Source organism: Fukomys damarensis, unplaced genomic scaffold (assembly GCF_012274545.1).
Source record: "Fukomys damarensis isolate Sample0158 unplaced genomic scaffold, DMR_v1.0_HiC HiC_scaffold_24, whole genome shotgun sequence".
Classification (NCBI taxonomy): Eukaryota; Metazoa; Chordata; class Mammalia; order Rodentia; family Bathyergidae; genus Fukomys; species Fukomys damarensis.
Window position 1 is genome coordinate 71,501,123 of NW_022900936.1, and position 23,742 is coordinate 71,524,864.

At 44.1% G+C, this 23,742-nt stretch overlaps 1 protein-coding gene and 1 non-coding gene across 2 annotated transcripts in view; both read right to left on the reverse strand.

The window, feature by feature from the left end:
* Positions 1-5,393: 5,393 nt before the first annotated feature.
* Emc3 (ER membrane protein complex subunit 3) overlaps positions 5,394-23,742 on the reverse strand; it is a 19,814-nt gene continuing 1,465 nt past the window's right edge. Inside the window, exons 2-8 of the mRNA XM_019206878.1 lie at positions 16,873-16,930; positions 16,372-16,465; positions 14,116-14,220; positions 12,802-12,883; positions 10,225-10,304; positions 9,421-9,503; positions 5,394-6,285 (exon numbers count right to left, since the gene is read on the reverse strand). Coding sequence (XP_019062423.1) covers positions 6,157-6,285; positions 9,421-9,503; positions 10,225-10,304; positions 12,802-12,883; positions 14,116-14,220; positions 16,372-16,465; positions 16,873-16,930 — 631 coding nt within the window. The 3' untranslated portion in view covers positions 5,394-6,156. The remainder of the gene's footprint in view (positions 6,286-9,420; positions 9,504-10,224; positions 10,305-12,801; positions 12,884-14,115; positions 14,221-16,371; positions 16,466-16,872; positions 16,931-23,742) is intronic.
* On the reverse strand, positions 17,599-17,704 carry LOC117283327. Its single transcript, XR_004514294.1, has one exon. It is a non-coding gene; the product is annotated as a U6 spliceosomal RNA (small nuclear RNA).

A 23,742-nucleotide genomic window follows, 5' to 3' on the forward strand; every position in this document is an offset into this window, starting at 1 on the left:
CTTGCGGTCCCTGCGCCGCCCGCATCCTCCGAGATGCTCAGGCGCGGCCAGCAGAGCCCGGCGCTGCCGATTGCAAGCCCGCCCACCGCCAGCCGCTTAACCCTTTCCCCAGGCGGACGCTGCTGGGGCGCGTAGGCTCCCTCTTCCCGACACCCGTGGGGCCCCGCGCAGGACTAACGTCATCACCGAAGGCTGCGGGTTGGGGGGAACCTCCTGCTGAGTTACCCTCTGCTTGCATACGTCATGCGACAGGGAGCTCACTCTTGTGTATCTGCATCTTCGCAGGGACCCACAAGCACGCGCACCCGCGAGCACAGCCCACCTACACTTCTTGGGTCCTTCAGATCTTTCAGTGCAGTTTCATGTGGAGACGAGAACATGCTTATATGCAGCTTTCATACCTGCCCTTTCTCTCTGCACTTCGCAATATATCCTGGCCCATCTCCTCTGCAAACCCACAGACGTACTTCCTTTCCCGCAAATGTTTAGAATACCAGTGTAGGGTCAGCTGGTAGCTTTCACTATCCCTTCTTCCGGGCTGAGATTTAGGTTGTCTCCAGCTTTTTGCAGGGGTTGTGGGCAACCACACAGGCTTGTCCGGTGTCTGTGCCCGTGCACCCAGAAGATTGAGTCCTGGCAGCGCTGTGGCTGGAGCTACGGTTCTCATCCTTGGGTCAGATGGGCACCTTTGGATGCCCTGTCCCTGATCAGACCGTTCCTGACCTGCGGAAGCCATCACTAAGCTCAGCCTACTCAGGGACATGGGCAGGAGCAATGGATGTGCCACCAGAGCCTTCACTCTCAATGGCCTGGAGAAGGGTGGACTGTTAGTCAAGCTTTAGCTGTAGCTGGGGGTGGTGGTGCACCCTGCAACCCCAGCACTCGGGAGGCTGAGGAAGGAAGACTGCCACGAGTTCAAGGCCAGCCTGAACTACGTGAGACCCTGTCTCAGAAAAAAACAAAACGCTTTAGTTGAGGTGTAAAAATGACATATTCATGTAGCTCACACACACACACACACACACACACAAAATTCATGCAGCACAGAAATATTCAGGAAAAAGCTGTCTTACCGGTGGCCTCTCTGACTCTGCCCTCCCAGATGTACCAACTGTGGTAACTGCCTTGTTTCCTTTGCTTGCAAACATACGCATATGTTTGTTCACACAAGCGAGATCCCACTACGAGTGCTGTTCTGGATCAGTGCTCTGCTTTGCAGGATATATGATGGGAACAGTTGGAAGACAAAACCTACTAGCTCCATCCTCTTTCAACCAGCGCGTGGTGCCCCTTCCTGACAGAGCCCTCCTTCCCCGTGTGGGCGGTCACTGGGGGGAGTCCTGCCACATTCCTCCCGTCCCAGGACACTGATGGGCCCTTCTTGGGATGCTAGTGCCCTGGAGCTCAGAGGTGGTTTGGCCCCTTCCCCAGTCACTCAGGGAGGTCAGGTGCCATTCACTGCTCATTGCAGCACCGCTCACTGCCAGTCTCACTGTGTCACTGTGTTTTCCAGCCGCCACTGGCAGGGTTCTGAGAGCCTAGACAAAAGCCAGAGTGATTAGAATCCCTTGGCCAGAGGCTAGGGTGAAAGCTGATCTATGGAAAGAGGAGACTGGTGGTGGAGGTGAATGTCAGCAGGAGGTACAGGCATGAGAGTGGGTTGGGAGTCTCTGGAGACCCCAGGAAGGTGGGTGGGTTCAGCTACAGGGAGGGTGGTGGTCCGTGCAGAGTGCACTGAGTGTCACCCTGCTGGCAGCTGTGTCACACTCCACATACATTATTTGGTACCGAGGATTGAAACCAGGGCCTTTGCACTGAGCCACATTCCCAGCCCTTATTTATTTACTTATTGGTACCGGGGATCAAACTGTGGACCTTGTGGCAGCAGAACCACTGAGCTAAATCCCCGGCTCTATAATTTATTTTTGAGACAGGGTCTCATTAAGTTTCTAAATTGCCCAGGCTGGGCTCCAATTTGCAAACCTGCCTCAGCCTTCTGGTGTGCTGGGATTAAAGCATGCCTGTCCGTATTTATCTTTTACAATTTTCACAACAGCTCTGTGTGTTATGTTCTGTTTTATAGTAGGCAAACTGAAGCTCAAGGTCATACAGCAACTAAGTGTCCAGGTCTGGCTTGATAATGACAACACTGTTCTGCCCCTAGAAGAGCCTGGCAGTGAGGACCCTGGGCCTTCCTTCCAGCCCTGTACTCAGAATCGGTGGAAACTGGCTTTCCAGCAGTGGTCCATGCGAAAGCCTTCAGCTGTGGGGGCTTTTACCTCGAAGAATCTGAGGCGCCCATGGATGGAGAGAAGGCAAAGAGGCAAGCTGGCAACGGTGAACTCCCCTGCGGATGTGCCCAGAACAGCTCCCTGGCCTCTGCTCTGCCCTGCAGCACATAAACATCGAGCAGAGCCAGTGGGGAGGGGTGGTGCTCTGGTCTGCTGGGCGCTCTGCAGTTGTCCCTGCCCCTGAGTGCGGGGAGCAGCGCTGTCACCGAACAGGCCAAAGAAAACCTTAGGTTCCAGGTGTCTCACCTCGTCCTTTCTCATAGTTTAGTCTCCACCAAGACCAACTAAATAAACCTGAGCTCTCTTTTAAAACTGTTTTTGACTTTTTTTTGAGACAAGTTCTCACTATGTAGTTCAGGCTGCTCTGAAACTCATTATGTAGCCCAGGCTTCTCTTGAATTTGGAGGGGTCCTTCTGCCTCAGCTTTCCAAGTGCTGGGATTGTAAGTGTGTGCCACCTGCCTGGCTCAAAACACCTGATCTTACAAGTATTTTTTTGTACTAAACCTCGTATTTTAAACCAGCGATTCCTCACTCTACACCCTCTCAGTCCCAATTTCAGAAGCAATCATTTTCAACTATTTCCATTTTTTTTTTTTTTGGTACCAGGGATTGAGCTCAGGTCCTTGTGCTTGTGAGGCAGGTGGCAGAAGCACTGAGCCAAATCCCTGACCCTCTTTCTGGTATTTTTGGTTACTTCTTCTGGTATTTATATTTAACTCCTAAGCACCAGACTTAGGCTGTGAATCAAGATTTTTTTCCAGTTTTACATTTTATCTGTTGACTTCTATGAAGAACATATGAAGATTTAACCCTGTCCCCTCCCTCTATAGTATCTAAGTTGCCCAGGCTAGGTTCTAACTTGTCATCCTTTGTCTTAGCCTCCCAGCCTTTGAGAGCTGGGATTATAGGTGTGCACCACCACCCCTAGCAAGACTTAGCTCACACATTTCCTGCTTTTTTTTCTTTTTAGTTTTTTGAGACAGGGTCTCACTATGTAGTTGAGACTGACCTGGAACTATGTAGCCTAGGCTGCTCTCGAACTCACAGAGATCCTCCTGCCTCAGCCTCCCGAGTGCTGGGATTACAGGCATGCACCACCACACCTGACTTCCTGCATTCTTTTTCTGTCATTATTCTATATTTAAAACACTAGAAGTGTGAAGTTAGCTATTCAAGACGATTCAAGAAATGTACTATGGCAGGTGTGGTGGTGTACACCTATAATCCTAGTTCTCAAAGGCTGAGGCAGGAGGATCCCCATGAGTTTGAGGGCACTCTGGGCTACACAGTGAGTTCAAGGCCAGCCTGTATTACACAGTGGTACCCTGTCTCAAAAAAAAAAAAAAAGGTACTATGACTATAATTCATTTCCTAGACTTTTTGTTTTTCCTGCTACAAGTATTGCATGATCTTTCATTTACCTAATCTTCTGTGCATCTAACACACATGCATTCCTCTTCATCTTTTGTTGAAGGGAATGATATCTAAGGTTGATTTCCCACCCAGATAAGATGTCCTCACAGATTCCCAGAGTTCTACACAAAGTACAAATACCAGTTTCTTCAATAGGTGATTAAATTGAAAGGGAGGAGAGGAAATCTTACAAAAGTGATTAAAGAAACATACCAACCAGATGCCACCTGTGGGCCTTGTTGGGGTACAAACAGACCCACTGTGATAAAGGTGTTTTAATTTAAGACCCCTAGGGGTCACAGAAGTACGGACTGTGTCACAGAACAAACAGAGGCTCACCTGTGTCAGGTGGGTAACAGACTTGTAGGTCATTACTGAATTCCCATTTGAGACACTGAAATGCTCACGGGGATAAAAACAGTCTCTGGGATTTCCTTGTGAAATATTCCAGTCCCCTCTCCCCTCCAGCACAGGAGACACCCATGATGAGGAAAATAACAGTACCGAAGTGGGCTGATGGGCACATGGGAGTTCATTTTATTACTCCCCACTCTTCCATTAAAAATGTAGATTCACTACGACAGAGGAGGAAGAGACCACAGGAATGATGCCACCATCTTGGGAGCAGGCTGCAAGATAGGCTGTTTAGCCGGGGAGCTCACATCGGCATTTCCCAATCATGCCTCCCACTCACTCCCAAATGGCAATAAATACTGGAGTATATACCTCTGGGAATACATCTGTGCTGCAGTATTTATGCATTTATTAAGGGTAACAAGTCCCTGTTTCACTTTCTGTATCTAAAACTCACAGAAAAACATGTTTTCCTTAAACCAGGTCAACTTGAAGGCTCCCAGGAGTTTGTTACTATTTAGCCCTGGAAAGCACCTGCCCTCCAGCTCAGATGAGCACCAGCTAGGCCTCTGGCAGAGGGTCTGCAGGGTCCTAGGGAAACCTGCTGTCGACCATCGGGGATGCAGAGAGCAGGTGCCCGGTCACCCATGTGGATGCCAGGACCACCTTCTCCCCACAATGCTCTGTCCTCCCCTCAGCCTCTCCCAGACCACTGCCCGGTAGAGCCTGCTTTAGGGAGGTAACTCAGGCCCATCTGCCTCTGGCCCTCATTTCCCAGATTCTCCAAAACCAGCCTCTCTGGTGCTGCCTTTGGTGCTGGGAGGACTGGACCCAGGGCATCCCATACATGGGAGGAGTTCAGGGCAAGGCCATACCTCTTCCATCTGAGCCTCTCAGGCACTGGTCAGGACGCTGGCAAAGGCTGCCAATAAAGCACAGAGGCAACGTCTCACAGCCAAGGAGAGAAAACAGGATGGTTTAATTCAGTCGAGAGCCATCTGTTCCCAATTACATTGCTCAACATGCAAAGTACATCCATCTATCTCTGTACAGAAACGAGACCCTACTGCTGCCCTGGGACCAAGTGTCTAGACAGAGGCCTTGCTGGGCACTTGGGTCTGTGTGTTGGCCAGCAATATCCTTGCTCCCTTCTGCCAGTGACAGGTAAATCCTCTCCTGTCTAGAGTAACCTGCATAGGCATTTAGAGTACAGCACCACTGATTTGCCAATGGATTTGATGTATTCTACAGTCCAGATCAAGAACAATTTTTTTTTTTGGTTTTTTGAGACAGTAGTGCAGGCTGGCCTTGAACTTACTGTGGCCCGGGCTGGCCAATCCATGGTGATCCTCCTGCCCCAGCCTTGCAAGCGCTGGGACTACAGGCCTGAGCCACCACACCTGGCTCAGCACTGTAACTTAACTGTGTTTGATGGTCCCGAAGGCACTTGGGAGTCTGGCAGCGCCTCAGGGTCACTGGTGTTTGCCCAACAGTACTGAGATGTGAAGGCTCTGGCCCTGCGCATTCACGCTGAGAGGGTTTATGCAGGTGAGGTTCTGACACTGTTTTGTCATTCTGTACTCTCAAAATGAACAATACAGGGAGGTTCATTTTGCTCACTCATGATTTCTAAAATCTTAGAAGAAATGCATTACTTTTGTAAAGAAAGTTAAAAATACTAACAAAAAATTAAAGATAAATGCAGAGATGTTTGGATCCCAAGAAAACAGAAGTTACTGTGGTTAGAAGTCAAGCTGACTGAACATATCTGGCTATAACTGACAGTGCTTCTTCCAAAGACTGAATTTTTGATAAGTTTTTATATGGTATTAATAGCTTGAGTTTCCTCTGTCTGACTTTCATTACTAGAGTCAAAAGGAAAACTGAGAACACTCTGCAGATAGCCAGTCCCCAGCACACTCCTCCCTGTCCTCTAGCTCCCCACAGCAAGGGAGTCCAGCCCAGACAAGAGCAAGCCTGGCCACGTGCCCGCCAGCCCCTGCATCCTCTTTATTCTCAGAGGCTCCAGCTCCAATCAAAGTACAAGGTTAAGCGCTATACTTCAGGGTCCTGATACAGCTACTACAGCTCCAGCTTCAGAAGATGGACGTCTGCAGCTCCTTCTTGAACATGCCTTCAAAGTGGAGGTCCTTGGTCATAAGCTCCTCTTCCACGTCGTCCAGGGCCCACTGGTGGTCGGTCAGCTCCAGGGCCTCCCACTCTGTCTGCAGAGTCAGAGGAGGTGGGTGGGGGACAGGGGCTTGTTACTGCTGTGCCGGCTGCCCCACACTCCAAGGCTGACGGAGGAGGAGACTATGGCGCAGATGCCACGGCACGTGCTCAAGGTCCCTGGCATCAGAAACGCACACGGCTGAGACTTGAGTTGGGTGCGTGTGACTCCCAGGCCCCAGGGCTTGCTCTGGCCATGGGTTCACACTTACTAAGCCCCAGCTTCGGCCACAAACGAGTTCAGAGGGACGCATGACAGACTCATGCGAGATTCTGGGCCCTTGTCACCTGGCAGGGAATAGCGAGCTCCCAAGGGCCTAAGAACACTCCCTCCAGTGTTAGGCGCGGCTCAACCCATAACGTTTGTGGGAGTCAGCGATTAGTACTTATGAGTTCATCACTGGAAGAACACAATAAATGTAGAGAAGAAAATGGCTTTGGTATAATTATTTGCATGCAGGCTATTAATATGGTGAGCAAAACAATTTCTAGAAATTACATTTTTCAAATACTCTATTAGTCTAACTCCTTTTTTTTTGGGTACTGGGGATTAAACTCAGGTCCTCATGCTTGTGAGGCAGGTGGCGGCACCACTGAGCCAAATCCCCGACCCTAGTCTAACTACTTTTGCCTTAGTTTTTACAAAATGCTTCACAAGCTTGTCATTAGTCTGTGTAACCCTGGAAGTGTGACTAGTTAGTTATTCAAGCTGATTCAAGAAATGTACTATGGTGGGTATGGTGATGCAAACATGTCATCCCAGCACTCATAAGGTTGAGGTGGGAGGATCTTTGTGAGCTTGAGGCCACCGTGCGCTACACTGTGAGTTCAAGACTAGCTTGAGCAGAGAGAGATACATAGAGAAATCCTGTCTCAAAAAAAAAAAAGCAGGCATTTTTTTTGGTACATGGGATCCAACTCAGGACCTTGTACTTGTGAGGCAGGTGGCAGGGCCTTTGCTTTGTTTCTGATCTTGGAGCGAAAAGCTTTTGGTCTTTTACCATTTAGCATGATATTAACTGTGGGTTTTTTATTGTTTACTTTTTTTGGGGGGGTACCGGGGATCAAACCAGGGACCATTGTGCTTGTGAGGCACGCAGTGGCACCACTGAGCCAAATCCCCAGCCAGCCCAACTGTGGGTTTTTTAGAGATGACATTTATCAGGACTTTTTACCATAGAGAACCTGACTCAAAAAAAAAAAAGCAGGCATTTTTTTTGGTACATGGGATCCAACTCAGGACCTTGTACTTGTGAGGCAGGTGGCAGGGCCTTTGCTTTGTTTCTGATCTTGGAGCGAAAAGCTTTTGGTCTTTTACCATTTAGCATGATATTAACTGTGGGTTTTTTATTGTTTACTTTTTTTGGGGGGGTACCGGGGATCAAACCAGGGACCATTGTGCTTGTGAGGCACGCAGTGGCACCACTGAGCCAAATCCCCAGCCAGCCCAACTGTGGGTTTTTTAGAGATGACATTTATCAGGACTTTTTAGTTTATACCATAAAGAATCAATGAGGTTCTGCTGCATAAAAATGATACTTTACAAATTTTAGAATCCCTTCGCAAAAAAACCCTAAATATTGATTTTTAACTTATTTATGTATTAACAGACAGTGCTGGGATTGAATCCAGAGCCTTCTGTGTCTGAAGCATATTATCTACCTTGAGTGAGACCTCTAATCCCCAAGTCAGTGGGGGGAACCTATGGCACACATGTTATTGTGTTTTTCTTTAGAGTTGTTTTTTCAACATTCAGGTTTAATTGCAGTGTTGGCACTTTGTGCCAAATAAGTGGGTTCTGGTTTGCAGTTTGGTACTTGGTCTCTGAAAGGTTCATCATTACTGCAGCAATACTTTAAAAAAATGCAATTTACATTTAATGTCTACTGGGTCTAAGAAGGCTCAAAACGTCTCAAATGTTTACCTGGGGTCTCTGGACTGTTTCACAGCTTCATTTATGATGGGTAAGCATTGAATTTGGGGGAAGGCATTTTAAAACCAGTAAAAAGTACCAAGAATTATTTTATAGACGATTATATTGTAGGAACAAGCAAATGTAAACTAATTTTTGCTAAATTTGAATCCAAATGAAAAAATAAAATAAAATAAAATAAGCCAGGCATGGTGGTACACGCCTGTAATCCTAGCACTTGGGAGGCTGAGGCAGGATAGCTTCAAGGTTGAGGCCAGCATGGGATACATAGTGAGCTCAAGGCCAGCCTGCACTTCATAGTGAGACCCTGCCTCAAAAAACAAAACAATAACAAAGAAATTCAAATGATTAAAACCACTATACACTTACAGATCTCTCTCTCTCTCTCTCTGAGATGGTGTCTCCCTATGTTGCTAGCCTTGTACTCCTGGGCTCAGGTGAGTTTCCTGCCTCAGCCTCCCCTAGTAAGTAGGCCTACAGGCATATAGGGAGCTAGGACATCTCATCTGGCTTTACAATTCTTTTTCTTTCTTCTTTTCCCCAGTACTGGCAATTGAATCCAGGGTCTCCCACAGGCTGGGCCAGTGGGGTACCACTGAGCTACATCCCCAGTCACAGGGTTTCACAAAGTCGCCCAGGGTGGCCCCAAACTTGTGATCCTCCTGCCTTAGTATCCTGAGTAGCTGGATGCACCATCATGCCCTGCACAGAAATCATCGTTAAAGCACTGCAGTGCCCCTTTACCCTTTACCAGTGGGTGTATGCCAGCAACTGCAGAACAGGGATGAACCCCACATACACTGTTCTCTCTAATGTATGCGCCTATGACAAAGTTTAATGCACAGTAAGAGATCAACAACGAAGACTTGGAATGGATGAGAACAATTACACGATAGCACTGTTACAAATGCGATGCAGATATGGTCTTTCTTCTTTCACCTGCCATGAGGCGGGTGACACACAGACTGGGTACACTGGACAAAGGAATGACTAACGTCCTGGATGGGATGGATCAGAATGACATAAGATTTCATGACACCACTCAGAACAGTGCACAACTTAAAACATAGCATCAGGACTGCAGTGGCCTGTGGGTAAATGGACCCGCAGTGAATGAAAGCACAGGAGAAGAGGATACCCTCACAGCCTGTCACACTCTCAGGCCTCACTGTGGCCCTGCAGGATGGGTGGGGCGTACCTTGAAAGCTTTGTTGGTGTCCGCTGGAATGGCCACGGCAGCCCCAGTCATCTGTTCTTGCATCATTCGGGACTGGTCAGCAGCTGAAGATGAGACACAGCTCTGAGTGCTAGACCAGTAAATGCCAGCACCTGCACACCACAGCACGCACAGCTGCCTGGTGGCCTACTGACTGGGACTGTTTGTCCCCGACTATGTGACTATGAAAGTCACTTCACCTATCCTGAAAAATCACGGCTGGACATACTAGAGCAAGAAAAATCATGTAGGTCATGTGGTCTAACTAAAGGAAGCTCTGAACTGTATTTCAGATTTCAACAACGGTAACAACAGCCACCAGGTATCGAGCAACTACTAGTGCTGCAGGAAGTCTACACACAGTCTACCTCAGCCACTCTAAGTAGCCCCACAAAAGAGCAAACACAGGAAAGAAGTGGTCAGCATGGCTGAGGTCACTGCCATTAAGAGAGCCAGACGCAGCAGTGGCCAGACTCTCGCAGTAAACTGACTGACCCTACTGGGCCTTCTTCAGACTTCAGGCTTATGGGCTGACACTGCTGGCGCAGGTCCCGCGATGAAGGTGTCCCACTTAAGACATCCAAATACTGTAGTGACTGCTGGGGAAAATTCATCCTGAGTTTGAGTCTTGGAATTTTTATGATACTTTCCATAAACCTCAAAAACTTAAGGAAGAAAATACTGTTTGACTCTTCTAACAGACAGCACGACCTACGTGATTTTTCTTGCTCTAGTATGGATGATTCAATTATTTTAGTATTTGCTTATTATAGTAGGTATTCTTACCATTATCTTGGCCCAGAATCAGAGAGTAAATGCTCCGGAGCCCAAATACATTGAGAAAGTACCAGGATGCAGAACTCACCCTAGCAAAGCAAAAGTGAAACAGTGTAGGTAGTTTAATTTGCACTTCTGAATCACTCAAAAGTTGTTTGGCATTGGCTGTGTTCAGCCAACAACCCACCAAAGAAATATAAGCTGTTAAGAGTCTTACCACTACAAAAATATATTAAATAAATAAATAAAAAAGAAATATATTAAATAGAAATTGAAATTGAAAGAAACTTCCTGCTTGGCATCCACCCCAGTGCTGGAATAGAAGCCAGGATCTGGCACTACCAGGCAAGCACCCCGCCAATGACAACATCCCATTCCCTGGAGGAAATCACAAGTGCTGGTGTGCTCATGTGTTTCATGCTTAGAAGAAAGGATCAGAGGTAGATTTAAGCAAGTACTGCCAATGCTAAGGATGATAATTATTGGGAAAGTGTTCCAAGTTTTGAACTTTATCACCCAGCTTTCCTTTACTGGAGGTTTCCTACCCAGCCCCCATAAATCACGCCTGAATATAATGAAAACTAGAGGGAATACAAATTGATACACAGATTCCGCAAAGTCAGGGCATACAACAGCAGTTTATTCCGGCTGCTCCACCAGACTGCCAGTGACCTACGCGTGTACAACACTACAGATCCATGTGCAACAGTAACCGCACATTCAGGTTCCAGGGTGCTCTCTGTGCATGTAAGTACATAGTCACATACCTGCTCTCATGCTGAGAAAAGATGGAAGCCTTAGCCTAGCCAAAATGGGACTTGAGAGGTTAAGCTTAAGGACTTTCTTTCTTTCTTTTTTGGTTTTTTGAGACAGTGTCTCACTATGTAGCTGAGACTGACCTGGAATTCACTATGTAGCCCAGGCTGGTCTCTAATTCACAGTGATCCTCCTGCCTCAGCCTCCCAAGTGCTGGGATTATAGGTGTGTGCCACCACAGCCCGGCTTTATTTATTTATTGGTACCAGGGCCCTTGCTTGCGCTTGTGAGGCAGGCACTGGAACCACTGAGCTAAATCCCCTGGCAAGAGGTTAAATTTAAACAGAATCATACTATTTTTTTCTCAGCCAATGCTCTCCCAGCATCTGCCCTGTTTCTACCACAAAATGGGAGATGGCTCTGCCTAAACTGGGTGAGTCAAGATTACCACTGGTGACCCTGCTGCCCACTCCTGTGAGTCTTTCAAGGCCAATCTTTAAGAAGTCACGGACAGTGTGAAGACCACGTGAGCGAGCATTACTGTGTTGTAGGTGCTGTAGCAGTGTTTCTCAAGAGTGTTTTTGATTTTATGCTTTATTATTCTGCCATTACATTAGAAGTAAGTCTGGAGCACTGGCTGCATATTACCTTGTATGTGGTCAAATGTTAATTCTTCCCCAACATCACTGGGCTGCTATGAGGACAAAAAAAATATGTGGAAAGCCCTAGAATGCTGACTAGATCTAGTAGAAACTAATATATCTTAGAAAAACATACAAACATTTCTATAGTTTGGGATCTGGATGTACCCTAAAGGCCCATGTGTTAAAGCTTGGTCCCCTGGGCTGGGGGGCTTTAGCTCAGTGGTACTGCTGAGTTCGATCCCCAGTACCAAAAAAAAGTGGGGTGGGGCGAAGCTTGGCCCCCAGCCTATAGTGCTAAAGGGAGGCAGCAGGCCTTCAGGAGGTGGAGTCTAACAAGAAGTTTGGGCTGCAGAGCCTGCTGAGGGGCTGTGGGGCCTTCGTCTGTCTCCTCTCTTTGATGCCCCAACCATGAGGTGGATGCACACGCTGCGTCACGACATGCCTTATCACAGTCCACAGCCATGGGGCTCACAGCCACAGCCCAAACCTGCAAAACTGGGAGCAAAAGAAACTCTTGCTTTCTCTTTTCAATACTGAGGATTGAACCCAGGGTCTTTGCACTAAGCTACATCTTAAGCCCTTTTGACAGGGTCTTGCTAAGTCATTCAGGCTGGGCCTGAATTTGTCATTTCTCCTGCCTCAGCCTTCTAGTGTTGGGAATATAGGCATGTGCCACTGTGCTATAACTTGGCCAGAGCTCTTGGCTTAACCTTTTTACTTTTTTTTTTTTTGGTACTGGGGATCAAACTCTGGACCTTGCACTTGTGAGGCAGGCGGCAGAACCACTGAGCTAAATCCCCGGACTTTTTTTTATTTTTTTTGAGATAGAGTTTCACCCTGTAGTTCAGATTAGCCTTGAGCTTACTATGTAGCCCAGGCTGGCCTCAAACTTGTGATCCTCCTGCCTCTGTCTCCCGAGTGCTGAGATTACAGGTGTGCGCCACCACGCCCAGAGACCTCTCTACTCCTGAGAGGGTTAATACATCCATCCTTGTACCCTATACTATAAGGAAAGAGGCTGGCACAGTTGATCCTTTTGCAAAACTCAGGGAAAAACTGCCAGAAGCCAGTGACATTATTTTAAGTAGAGATTTGATGAAAATAAACCTTTCAAGAACTATGCCACTGAAATATGAAGGTTGGAAATCTTGATCTTTAGGAGACATTGGTTTTAGAATGTTCTTACCAGGATGCATCTAATGTGAGGAGTTCGATTCCCTGCTGCAGCATGGGCTTGAAACGGAGAGTCAGTGGAAATGGGACTTTGGCTGCAGGGAGAAAGCAAAGGATCACAAGTGCTCTGAGCTCTTCTATTCTTAGCACAGTGCAAGTGTGAATGCACAGATTCTTTCCCTGAGAAGGTGAGAATTCCATGCCATATGAGCCTTGGAAAATGATTTCCACAAGGAAATCTGAGGTAATATTTTTTTTGGTACCATGGATCAAACTCGGGTCCTTGTGCATGTAAGGCAGGCGGTGGAACCACTGAGCTAAATCGCCAGCCCTCTGAGGCGATTTTTGAAGGAAAAAAAAAGTCTGCTCTAGTTTCCTTGAATAATACCAGCTTCTACGTTGCTGAGGAAGCAGGGAGTGAAATTGGGCTGAGACCTAAAATTTGGAAAAAATTTGCACTTATCTAGTTATTAAATCCTAAGTAGAATATGTACATCCAAAGAATTTTATCACTAAGAAGTGAAATCAGTTAAAATTAAATCAACTTAGGGCCGGGGATTTAGCTCAGTGGTTCTGCTGCCTGCCTCGAGGTCCCGAGTTCGATCACCGGTAACCCCGCCCCCCAAAATCAAGTCAACTTACAAATACACAGACAGATAATTTATCCCAAAATCCAACAAATGAAATAAAAATAGGAGCAGGCTTCCCTCTATTCTTCTTTATTCTGAATATTTTATCAGTTGAAAATTACCAGACACACAAGCTTAAATATTACAGGGTTTCTCTTATATGAGAAACTCAATACATAAAGTACAAAATGAAATGCAGACAATAAGAAAAAAAAGAGAGAAAAGTTATTGTAATCCAGCATGGCCAATGTATCTAAGTATACCTTGATTTAGTACAATTGCCTTATGCATTTTATAAATTATTCAGCCTGTTAGCCTGGCCATTAATCTGTGTTCATAATTAACTTGTATGAAGTTTTAAAACAAATCAATGAATCTGATGCTGGTAAAAAATATTTTTTGAAAAAGGGGACAGAAGAGATGTGCTATATACATGTACCAACTCCCCACAATGAATGTAATCACCTATGGCAAACATGTACTAGTAAAAATTAAACATTTTAAAAAGCATTTGAACTTAGTCTGAAACAGGAACCATAGAATCACAGCGTAATAAATTTAATTTAGAAAATGGTGGCAGTTTCCATAAGGAAACCCAACACCATGACACTGAGGTCCCTCAAGCATGGGGCTGTTGGAGCAGAGACGTGGGGCGGGGCACAGTGACAAGGGTACCAGCCTGCTGGTCTACAACTTACTTGTGACAAAGCCTGAGAACGTCATGTTGATCCACCCACCAATGAGAATCATAGGGAGAACGTTCGTGATATTCCCTTTCATCATGTCTGTGAGCATTGTGGGATCTGCGACAGAAGCACAGAGACCACAGGTTTACCTCTCTCCTGTTGCCTGCAAATTTAATGTACTGGACAATTTGCATAACACACATTCATTGTGAAAACAATCAAATGACACAGAATTAAGAAACAGTTTCTCTCAGCTCATTCACTGTACACTTCTAATTGTTGCATATTCTTGCATCTTTCCTTTCAATTTATAGATACACAATATAAAGGGGCTCTATGCTTAATATATTTTTTTGGGGGGGCGGGGTTCAGAGAGGGTAGTTCCAGCTGGCCTTGAACTCACTGTGTAGCCCAGGCTGCTTTAAACTTGCAGCGATCCTCCTGCCTCAGCCTCCCAAGTGCTGGGATTATAGGTATGTGTCACTATGCTGGGCTTATATTTTACTTTTTAATGTTTTATCTATTTATTCTTTTATTTATTTTTGGAATAGGGACTATGTAACCCAGGCTGACCTCAAACTCGCAACTATCTTCCTGCCTCAGCCTCCCAAATGCTAGGATTACAGGTGTGTGTGTGCCACCATGTCTCACTTTTTTCATGTTCTAAAATGAGTAATTTTGATCCAGGGATTTAGCTCAGTGGTTCCACTGCCTGCCTCACAAGCGCAAGGTACCAAGTGTGATCCCTGGGTAGGTGTTTCCAACTTTTTTTTTGGTATTTTTGAGACAGTGTCTCAGGATGGCCTTGAACTCAATATGGAGCTGAGGTGGTATCAAACTCATGGTGGTCCTCCTGCCTCAGCCTCCTGAATGCTAGGATTATACGTATGCATAAACATTTTGCCAATAAACAATATAGCCAACAACTATCATGTACACAAATCTACATGGTTATCTAGGTGCTGCTGTAAGAGAAATTTTTTGCTGTTTTTTGTTTGGTACCAGAGACTGAACTCAGGACCTTGTGCTTGTGAGGCAGGCAGTGGCACCACTGAGTTAAATCCCTGGCCCTGCTGTTTTTTTGTAGTACTAGAGATTAAATCTAGGGCCTTGCACTGATCTATATCCCCAGCCTTCCCTTTTGAGATGCTCTTACTATGTAGCCCAGGTAGCCTCAAACTTGCAATCTTCCTGTCTCAGCCTCTAGAGCAGCTGGGATTATAGGTGTGTACCACAGCATCCAGTTTTAAAATAAATTCTTAGAACTTCTGGGTTAAGGGGCATAAAGACAAAAAACTGACAGTCATTAGCAGCTGTGGTGTAGTTCGGTGGAAGAGTGCTCACATAGTATGTGCAAGGCCCTGGGCTCATGTCACTGCTGAAAATTCCCAGATCTTCTCAGACTGTCCCTCAGTGAGGCCTGACCACGTGGCTCTCTCACCTGACTCCCCTAGCCTTGCAAATAGTGGCTTTGGTCAATCTTTTTTTTTTTTCTTTGGTACCGGGAATTGAACTTGGGTCTTTGCAGGCCACCAAACCGCTGAGCTAAATCCCCAGCCCAGGTCAATCTTTTAATCTTTGCCAATTTAAGGAGCTAAAAAAGACATCTCATTTTATTTATTTGTATTCCATGGATCATTATTAAAGTCAAATATCTTTTCTATATGATTACTGGCTTTCCCCCCAAGTTTTCTTAACTCGAGTACATTATGTACGGGTTTAAAAGCGCTAAAGCAATGATTACTAAAATGAGAGAAATCAATGCAGAACAACAGATAATTTTGTTTTTAAAAAATATTTTGTATTTTTCACAAGATAGGAATCAGTGGAAGTCAGAAATCCATCAGAGCATAAACTAGAGGACCAAGCAATCATGCCTGCAATGACCTTCCTCATTCAGGTAGGAGCTGGGGGCCGGCCACCTGTCAGCCACAGGGTCCCAGCAGCAGCACCACAGGAAGACTTGCGGCACTGCTCCATGGAGTCATGGTGCAGGAGGAATAGCAAGGAGATGCAGGAACAAGGGCCCTGGCCTCCCCAACCTCATGAGCTGAGAACACGTTTTACAATGGAGTTCCCCAAAAACTTATTTGAAAAAGAGAACCGTACTTCCATATAGCCCTATATTAGATATTTTCTAAGACTCTTTACATTTTATCCTCTGTAACTTAGTATTTAAGAATCTACACCCTTTCTCCCTCTCCCCTCAATGCACCCAACAACTGAAGTTAAGTCTTTTTCAAAGGTGAGAGATGGGAATGAACATACCAGTCATAGGAGAAGGTGGCACTACTTTCCTTTTAGTTTTTTTGAAAAATCCATCCTCTGGGTTGTTGAAGTAATATTTTCGTGTCAAGAAAGACTAGTAGGAAAAAAAAGCTTTTAAGTTCAGGAACTGTGACACAGCAAATCATCAAACAATTCCCTAGAAGTTGGGTTGGGAAGCCGCTGGAATATGAGGTTACACTTTAGCTGAGTCAGATTTAAAAACAGCTTCTTAAGAAGGGTAAGGTTGGGCCAGGATGTAGCGCAGTGGTGCCACTGCCTGCCTCACAAGCACAAGGACCCAAGTTTGATCTCCAGTACCAAAAAAAGAAAAAAAAAGAAAAGAAGGGAAAGGTCACAATGACACCAACCCTGAGGCCACAGCTTAATTACTGCATTGCGAACATCCAGCTCTCCCCAAAGAGTTCTCTTATAAAATATTTAGCTATCTACCACTCAACAGTGAAAGGAAGTTTTTTAATAAAAGATACTGTAAATGAGTACCTGTTTGGGAATATATTTTCCATTTTCCCGGAGGACTCTGCTTCGAATTAAGACTTGACTGAAAAATACAACCAAGACAATGATATTTTTTAATAAAGTGAAACACTAGAAGAAAATGAGAGAATAAAGCAGAGACCCACCTGGCAACAACTATTTGTGGAAACTTTCCAACATTTTAAGGTATTTTAAAAAAACAACATATTTAACCTAACACAGGGCTTTTTAGTTTTTTGGTTTATCTTTTGGTACTGGGGATTGAACTCAGGACCTTGAGCTTACAAGGCAGGCGGCAGCACCACTGAGCTAAATCCCCAACCCTGAGCTTTTTTTTTTTGGTACCGGGGATTGAACTTGTGTCCTTGCACTTGCAAGGCAGGCCACCGAACCGCTGAGCTAAATCACCGGCCCATCCCTGAGCTTTTTTAAAAAAGTAGGCTTCAGAAGTAACTGGTTCTAAATAAATATTTCTGAGGAAGGCACAATTTTTTCTTACTTCATAATGTGCTAAGAAGCAGCTTTCTGAATGAAGAGTTGCAGTTGGATGTTGCTCAAAAGATTTGAGGGCAGGGAGGGGAAGGCTAAAGATAAACAGAGAAATGAGGACGGGCCTTGAGAAGGGTGTTGTCTGATAGACAAAAATAGAAGTCTTACTAGGATTCAGAACGCCAGTCAGTTCTCGATACACTGTTATTGAATAAACAAAATTGTCCAGTGATCTCAGAGCAAGGTGATACGGAATGCTTCACCAGTTTGCGTGTCACCCCTGCACAGGGCCATGCTAATCCTCTCTGTATCATTCCAGTGTTAGTATATGTGCTGCCAAAGCGAGCACAAGCTTATTATTACAGATAACAGACTGCTATACAATAAGTGGATACCACTAAGATACAAATACCAAACAGAACAGAGATCAAAATACTAATTCTCTATTTTCAAAAGCTGTTTAAAGAAAAAGCCCTTAAGTTAATGGAAATTCTTGCAAAGTGAAAAAAGAAAAAAAAAGGTAAAATCAAATACAAGAAAACTGTATGCAAATGCTTTCTCTTTCTTGACTCCCAGTACTAACCACTGCACTGTGCAATCAATACTCTTGGGGTCTCTGCCACCCTACACTGCTCCAGCTTCTCTGTAGCTTGGGGGGGTTCCAGGTCCCCTCTCCGCCAACTCTACCCTTCATGTGATAACACCTTCTTCAAACTCCATCTCCTCCACACCAGTCTTCCCAATGCCCGGGGACCTTGTGGACTTCACCCCGGTTTTCCTCTTGGCCTAGAGGGGTGATCTGTGATATGTTCTGCTCCCTGGAAGCTGATCGAAAGCTACCTGAAGTGTGGCCTATGTTCCAATGCTGCTCCATGACAAGAGAAATGCAGACATGGAGAACAATGGTTTAGAGACTTCCATAACAATCTGATCTTGCCACAGCATACCAAATTTGTGATCAAAGTATTTTTACAAAAGCATTAGCTTGCAATAGATGGAAAAAACAGAAACAAAAAACAACAAACCCCACAAACTAGCTTTTACCTCTAAAAGCTTAAGAAGCACTGGGTCTAGAATGAGTAAAAATTTAAGCTGGACAGATGAGTTCAAACTCTGTCTCTGCCACTTGTTAGCTATGTGATCTCAGGCAGGTCACCTAAGACTCTAAGCTGTCACATACATTCTGTGCAGTAACAGGCTGATACTTTCACTGAACAAGTAGCTCTCAAACTCCTAAGTGCCAGGTGCTACATTTGGTGCTGTGAACAATGATCAGTAAAAAAACAAAACAAAACAAAAACAATGCTCAGTAGGCAACTATCTCATGACAGCTAAAGCCTAGTGGGAGAGAAAGAAATGAAATAAGCACAGGAGGTAATGTGAAATTTAGTAGTTCCGTATGTCTTAGAAAGAGAGAGGGATGGTATTCATATGTCTAACACAGGAATGGATCAATTCTGGGAAGTCAAGGACCAAGAGAAAACTGTTGAGGAAGTAGCATTAAGTCGGAATCCGAAGGATGACTGAGAATTACCTTGGCAAAGTGCTGGGAGTAGTCATGAACATAGGCTCTTTGGCAGGAATAAATGCTATGTTTCTTAGGACCCAAGAAAAGGCCATACAGTGAGAAGAGAACTATAGAAAATGAGGCTGAAGAGGTGTGAGATACAGACTATGCAATTCTATAAGAATCCCACTGTTTTTGTTTTGAGACAGCCTATGTAGTTTAAGCTGGTCTTGAATTCACTATGTAGCCCATGCTGGCCTGGAACTTGCTGCAATCCTCCCACCTCAGCCTCGAGAGTTCAGATCACAGGTATGTACCATCACACCTATTTCTGGAACCAGGGCTTTGGCACTGAACTACAGCCTCAGCCCTTTTTTCAGTTCTTATTTTGAGGCATGGTCTTGCTAACTTTTGAAATTGCCCAGGCTGAGCTTGAACTTGTGATCCTCTAGTCTTATCCCGGGATTATAGACATGTGCTACCACCTCTGGCTTTCATCATTATCTTATGAGCAAATGCAAACTAGTGAAGGGTTTTATTTATTTTGTTGGTACCAGGGATCGAACTCAGGACCTCATGCTTCCAGGCAGGCATGGCACCACTGAGCTACATCTTCCGGCCCCTAGTGAAGGGTTTTAAATGGAATCCTTCACATGTATTATTTCATTTAAAGTATTTGCTACTATATTTAAAATATCCTCAACATAAGGTCAATGGGTTCTATTATTTTCTCTTTGTGTGTTTCATCACCTGGACTGAAACTTTCTGACTAGGCTCTTAAGATCTTTTATTCTTTTCTGGTCCTGGGAATTTAACTCAGGGTCCCACACATGCTCGCAAGTACTCTACCATTCTCAAGCCTTTGATTTTTGAGATAGGGTCTTGCTAATCTGCCCAAGCTGAACTTGACCTTGCAATCCTCCTGCCTTAGCCTCCTGAGAAGCTGAGATTACAGACATGTGTCACTGTACCTCACTCTTCCTTAAGCACAATGAAGGACATTTGGTAGGCCATCCATAAAACCTATTCGCTGTATGTACAATTCAGGACCTTCCCAGGGACTGTGATCAACAGATACTAAGCTGCATCTCTTATATTTTATACTGTTGAGCAGTTTTGTATAAATGGAGTTGAGAATTGTGACCTGAGGCATCAAGGCAAGTATAAATTATACTGTGTATTCAAAATGAGCAATTTATTAAGCTGACGTATTTATATTCTCCAAGGTCTACAAATTTTTCAAAATTTAAAAAAAATTTGTTTTCATTTGTACAGATAATTAAAAAAAAAAGTCTTTGTGTTGGCTTAAAGCTTTAGTAGCTGTGGATTTAGCTTAGTGGTTCTGCCACCTGCCTTGCAAGCAAGCACAAGGTCCTGAGGTTAGATCCTGGGTACAAAAAAAAAAAAAAAGCTTTGGTAATTTGCAATCAAAAGATATTTCCTTAGACTGAAACTCTAGTTTTAAAGTCAGGACTTCTCAAACTGGAGTTCCCTGAGCTTAAGAATCTGTAGGACTGGGGAACTGCTACTGCCTTTCATGTTTCAGGCCCTGGTTTCAACCCCCATTACTGTTCTCCCCACAAAATTTGTGACTTTTTAAATAGTTTAATATATTAGTTTATTTCATTTTTTGTTTAATATATTTTACTTATTTTAAATTTTTTTTTATTGTTTTGCAGTACTGGGATCAAACTCAGGACCTTGAGCTTGCAAGGCAGGTGTGGTGCCACTGAGCTAAATACCCAGTCCCTTTTTATCCCCCCTGTGGTTCCAGGGATTGAACTCAGTGTTTAATACATTTTACAACAATTTTATTAAATTTTAAAGCAGTGAAAGCTTAATAATTTAAGAAACCCAATGTCCCATTTTGTGCTCGGTCTAATGCCAATCTATACTATATTTAGAGAAATGTTTTACAATTAAAAAACACCCTTTCTGCCTTGAACTTAGGCTGCTTCAGAATGTATAGCATCCTACACAAGTTCACTGATGAGCAGGTGTGATCCTACCTCTTCACAGGTAAGAGAGGGAGCAGTTCTGACTGGGGTGTTTGTACAGCAGTGATTCTCCATGAAGGATCCTGTCCTATGTGGGGCCTTGTAGGAATCTGGGAACTTTCTGATTGTCAAAACGATGGGATGGAGGGGAAAATGCATGCACAGTGCCATCTGTTAGGGGTTAAGAGATATTAAGTGTCCCTCAATGCTGTTTAGTTTCATGCACTGCATTATGAAGAACTGTCCCATTGTCACACACGATTTTTGATTATCTCATCAATCTTTTTAATCATCTGAGCCTCAAAGCTAATTCCATTTGTTCTGGTGGTGGTAGGTGCACAGTTTTTACATCAGTAGATTTCCAGGCCATGGAAACACAAAGTAAATACAGGGAAAAACTGTTCTTTGTTTTGCTGAATTTTACAAACAGTAGTATACCATATGAAAAAATCACTGCCGGGTGGGGTGGTGCATGTCTATAATCCCAGAACTCAGGAGGCTGAGGCATGAGGATTGATGCAAATTCGAGCCAGCCTGGACTACACAGTGAGTTCAAGGCCAGCATAAAACAAAACAAAACAACAAAAAAACCCAAAGCAAACAAACAGAAAAAAGCAGAAAATCACAGAGACAGTACAGTACTCTGGCTTCTGTGATATCTATTTTAGCCTACAATCAACCAATCCCAATTATGGTGATTTTACAGCCAGGTAAATGCGTAGGACTTCTACACCATGTCTTGTAGGAAAGTTGTTTACAAGCACTTATAAAATATATATAGCTCATTTTATTATAAATTTATTTCATAATTGTTGCTTTTGAAAATGTTCTTAGCCATGTGTGGTGGCACATGCCTGTAATCCTAGCATGTGAAAGGCTGAGGCAGGAGGCTCACTGAAATTTAAAGGCCAGTTTGGACTATATGTTCATTCAAGGCCAGCCTGAGCTACATAATGAGACCTTGTCTCAAGAAAAAGAAAAGAAAAGAAGCCTTTTATGTAGATTATACCAACTATATTTTAGGGTTAGGAAAGAAAGCTGTGGGACTGGGGATTTAGCTCAGTGGTTCCACTGCCTGCCTCACAAGCACAAGGACCTGAGTTTGACCCTCAGTACAAAACAAAACAAAACAAAACAAAACAAAACAAAATTGCTGTGGGTCTGATATCATTCAGAACCATTACTCATTAAACATAGTGAAGCAGCACAGAAAATTGTGGCAGAGAATGTATAATAGTAGGAATCATGGTAAGAATCATAAACCTGGTGAGGTGGCACATGCCTATAATCTCAATTCCTCAGGAAGCAGAGGCAGTAAGTTTTGAGGCCAACCTGGGCAACTTAGCAAGATCCTGCCTCCAAATGAAAAGGACTGGAGATATAGCTCAATGTTAGAGTGTTTGCCTAGCACATGTAAGGGCCTAGGTTCAATCCTGGGAACAGGAAAAAAAGGAAGAAAAGAATCAGGATAGTAGGATCAATTAAGTCACTCTGGGTTCAAGTCATGTACAACATTTTACTACTTTGGTTACTTTGGGAAGACAACTTCTCCAAACTTCCTATTTTTTTTTTATTTTTATGGTAAAATGGGTGTAAGATTACCGATCTCAGCACTAACGTATGGATAAAATGAGAATAATTCATAGGCATCAATTAATACTGAGTGTTGGAGCACTCTACTTCACATCGCCTGTAGGATTCATTTTTGGGGTAAAATGACTTGTTAAAGTTAGCTCCAGGGGGCTGGCTCAGATCAGTTCTGAAACTTTTTAACACACACAAATCAGAGTTGCCACTATGGTATAGTGGAATGAGCCCTATGCTTGGGAAATCTTGGCTTGATGTCCTAAATGTTACCATGTGTGAACCTCTTTAAGCTTCAGCTTATTAAAGTAGGACAAGAGTACATACCTTATACAGTTGCTTTGAATTCTGCACGAATTAAAAAGGGCAAGCGCTTAGCACAGTGCCTGGTACAGAGTAAGTGCTTAGTAAAATGTTGGCCTATGATTGTCCTCTTCTCAGCACAACTGGGAATGGCAATGACAATGATAACAAAGTGCTCCCAGACCAAAGTCATTTTCAGTCACTTAGCACTTGTATTATTATATACACGTGTGTGTGTGTGTGTGTGTGTGTGTGTGTGTGTGTGTGTGTGTTAGGATGGTGGTGGTAATGGGAATTGAATCCAAGGTGGAGGTTCAATCCCAGTTACAGGGAAAAAAAAAATAAAATAAAATAAAAGAAACAAGATCACAACAGCAGGATCAGTCAGCTAAGCTACAGCCCCAGTCCTTTCAAAAATTCTTGAGGCAGTGTCTCATTAAGTTGCTGAATTACTCAGGCTGGCTCAAACTTGTTATCTTTCTGCTTCAGCCCTTCAGAGTGCTGAAATTACAGGCATGTGTCACCATGCTTGACTTAATGCTTAACATTTTTCTGTATTAACTTTTCTTCTACCTATAAAAGTTTTTAATGTTAAGGAATCTTTAAATTACCAGCAAGTGGAAATCAAGTGTTATCTGCCACAAAATAAATTTTAAAAATAAAAACAGTAAAATTAAAACATCATTAAGTTTTCACAAGATACTGTCACCTGTGGAAACTTCTCAACTTGATGCTTGCTTTCTGTTAAAATGAGAGGTGCGGCCAGGGATTTAGCTCAGTGGTTCTGCCACCTGCTTTGCAAGCACAAGGGCCCGAGTTCAATCCCCAGTACAAAAAAAAAAATAAATAAAAATAAAGGTGCATAAGTTAACAGTGGGTGTTAAAGATAACACTTTCTTTCCTTGTTCCGCCACCTGCTTTGCAAGCAAAAGGGCCCGAGTTCGATCCCCGGTACAAAAAAAAAAAAAAAAAAAAGGGGCATAAGTTAACAGGGGG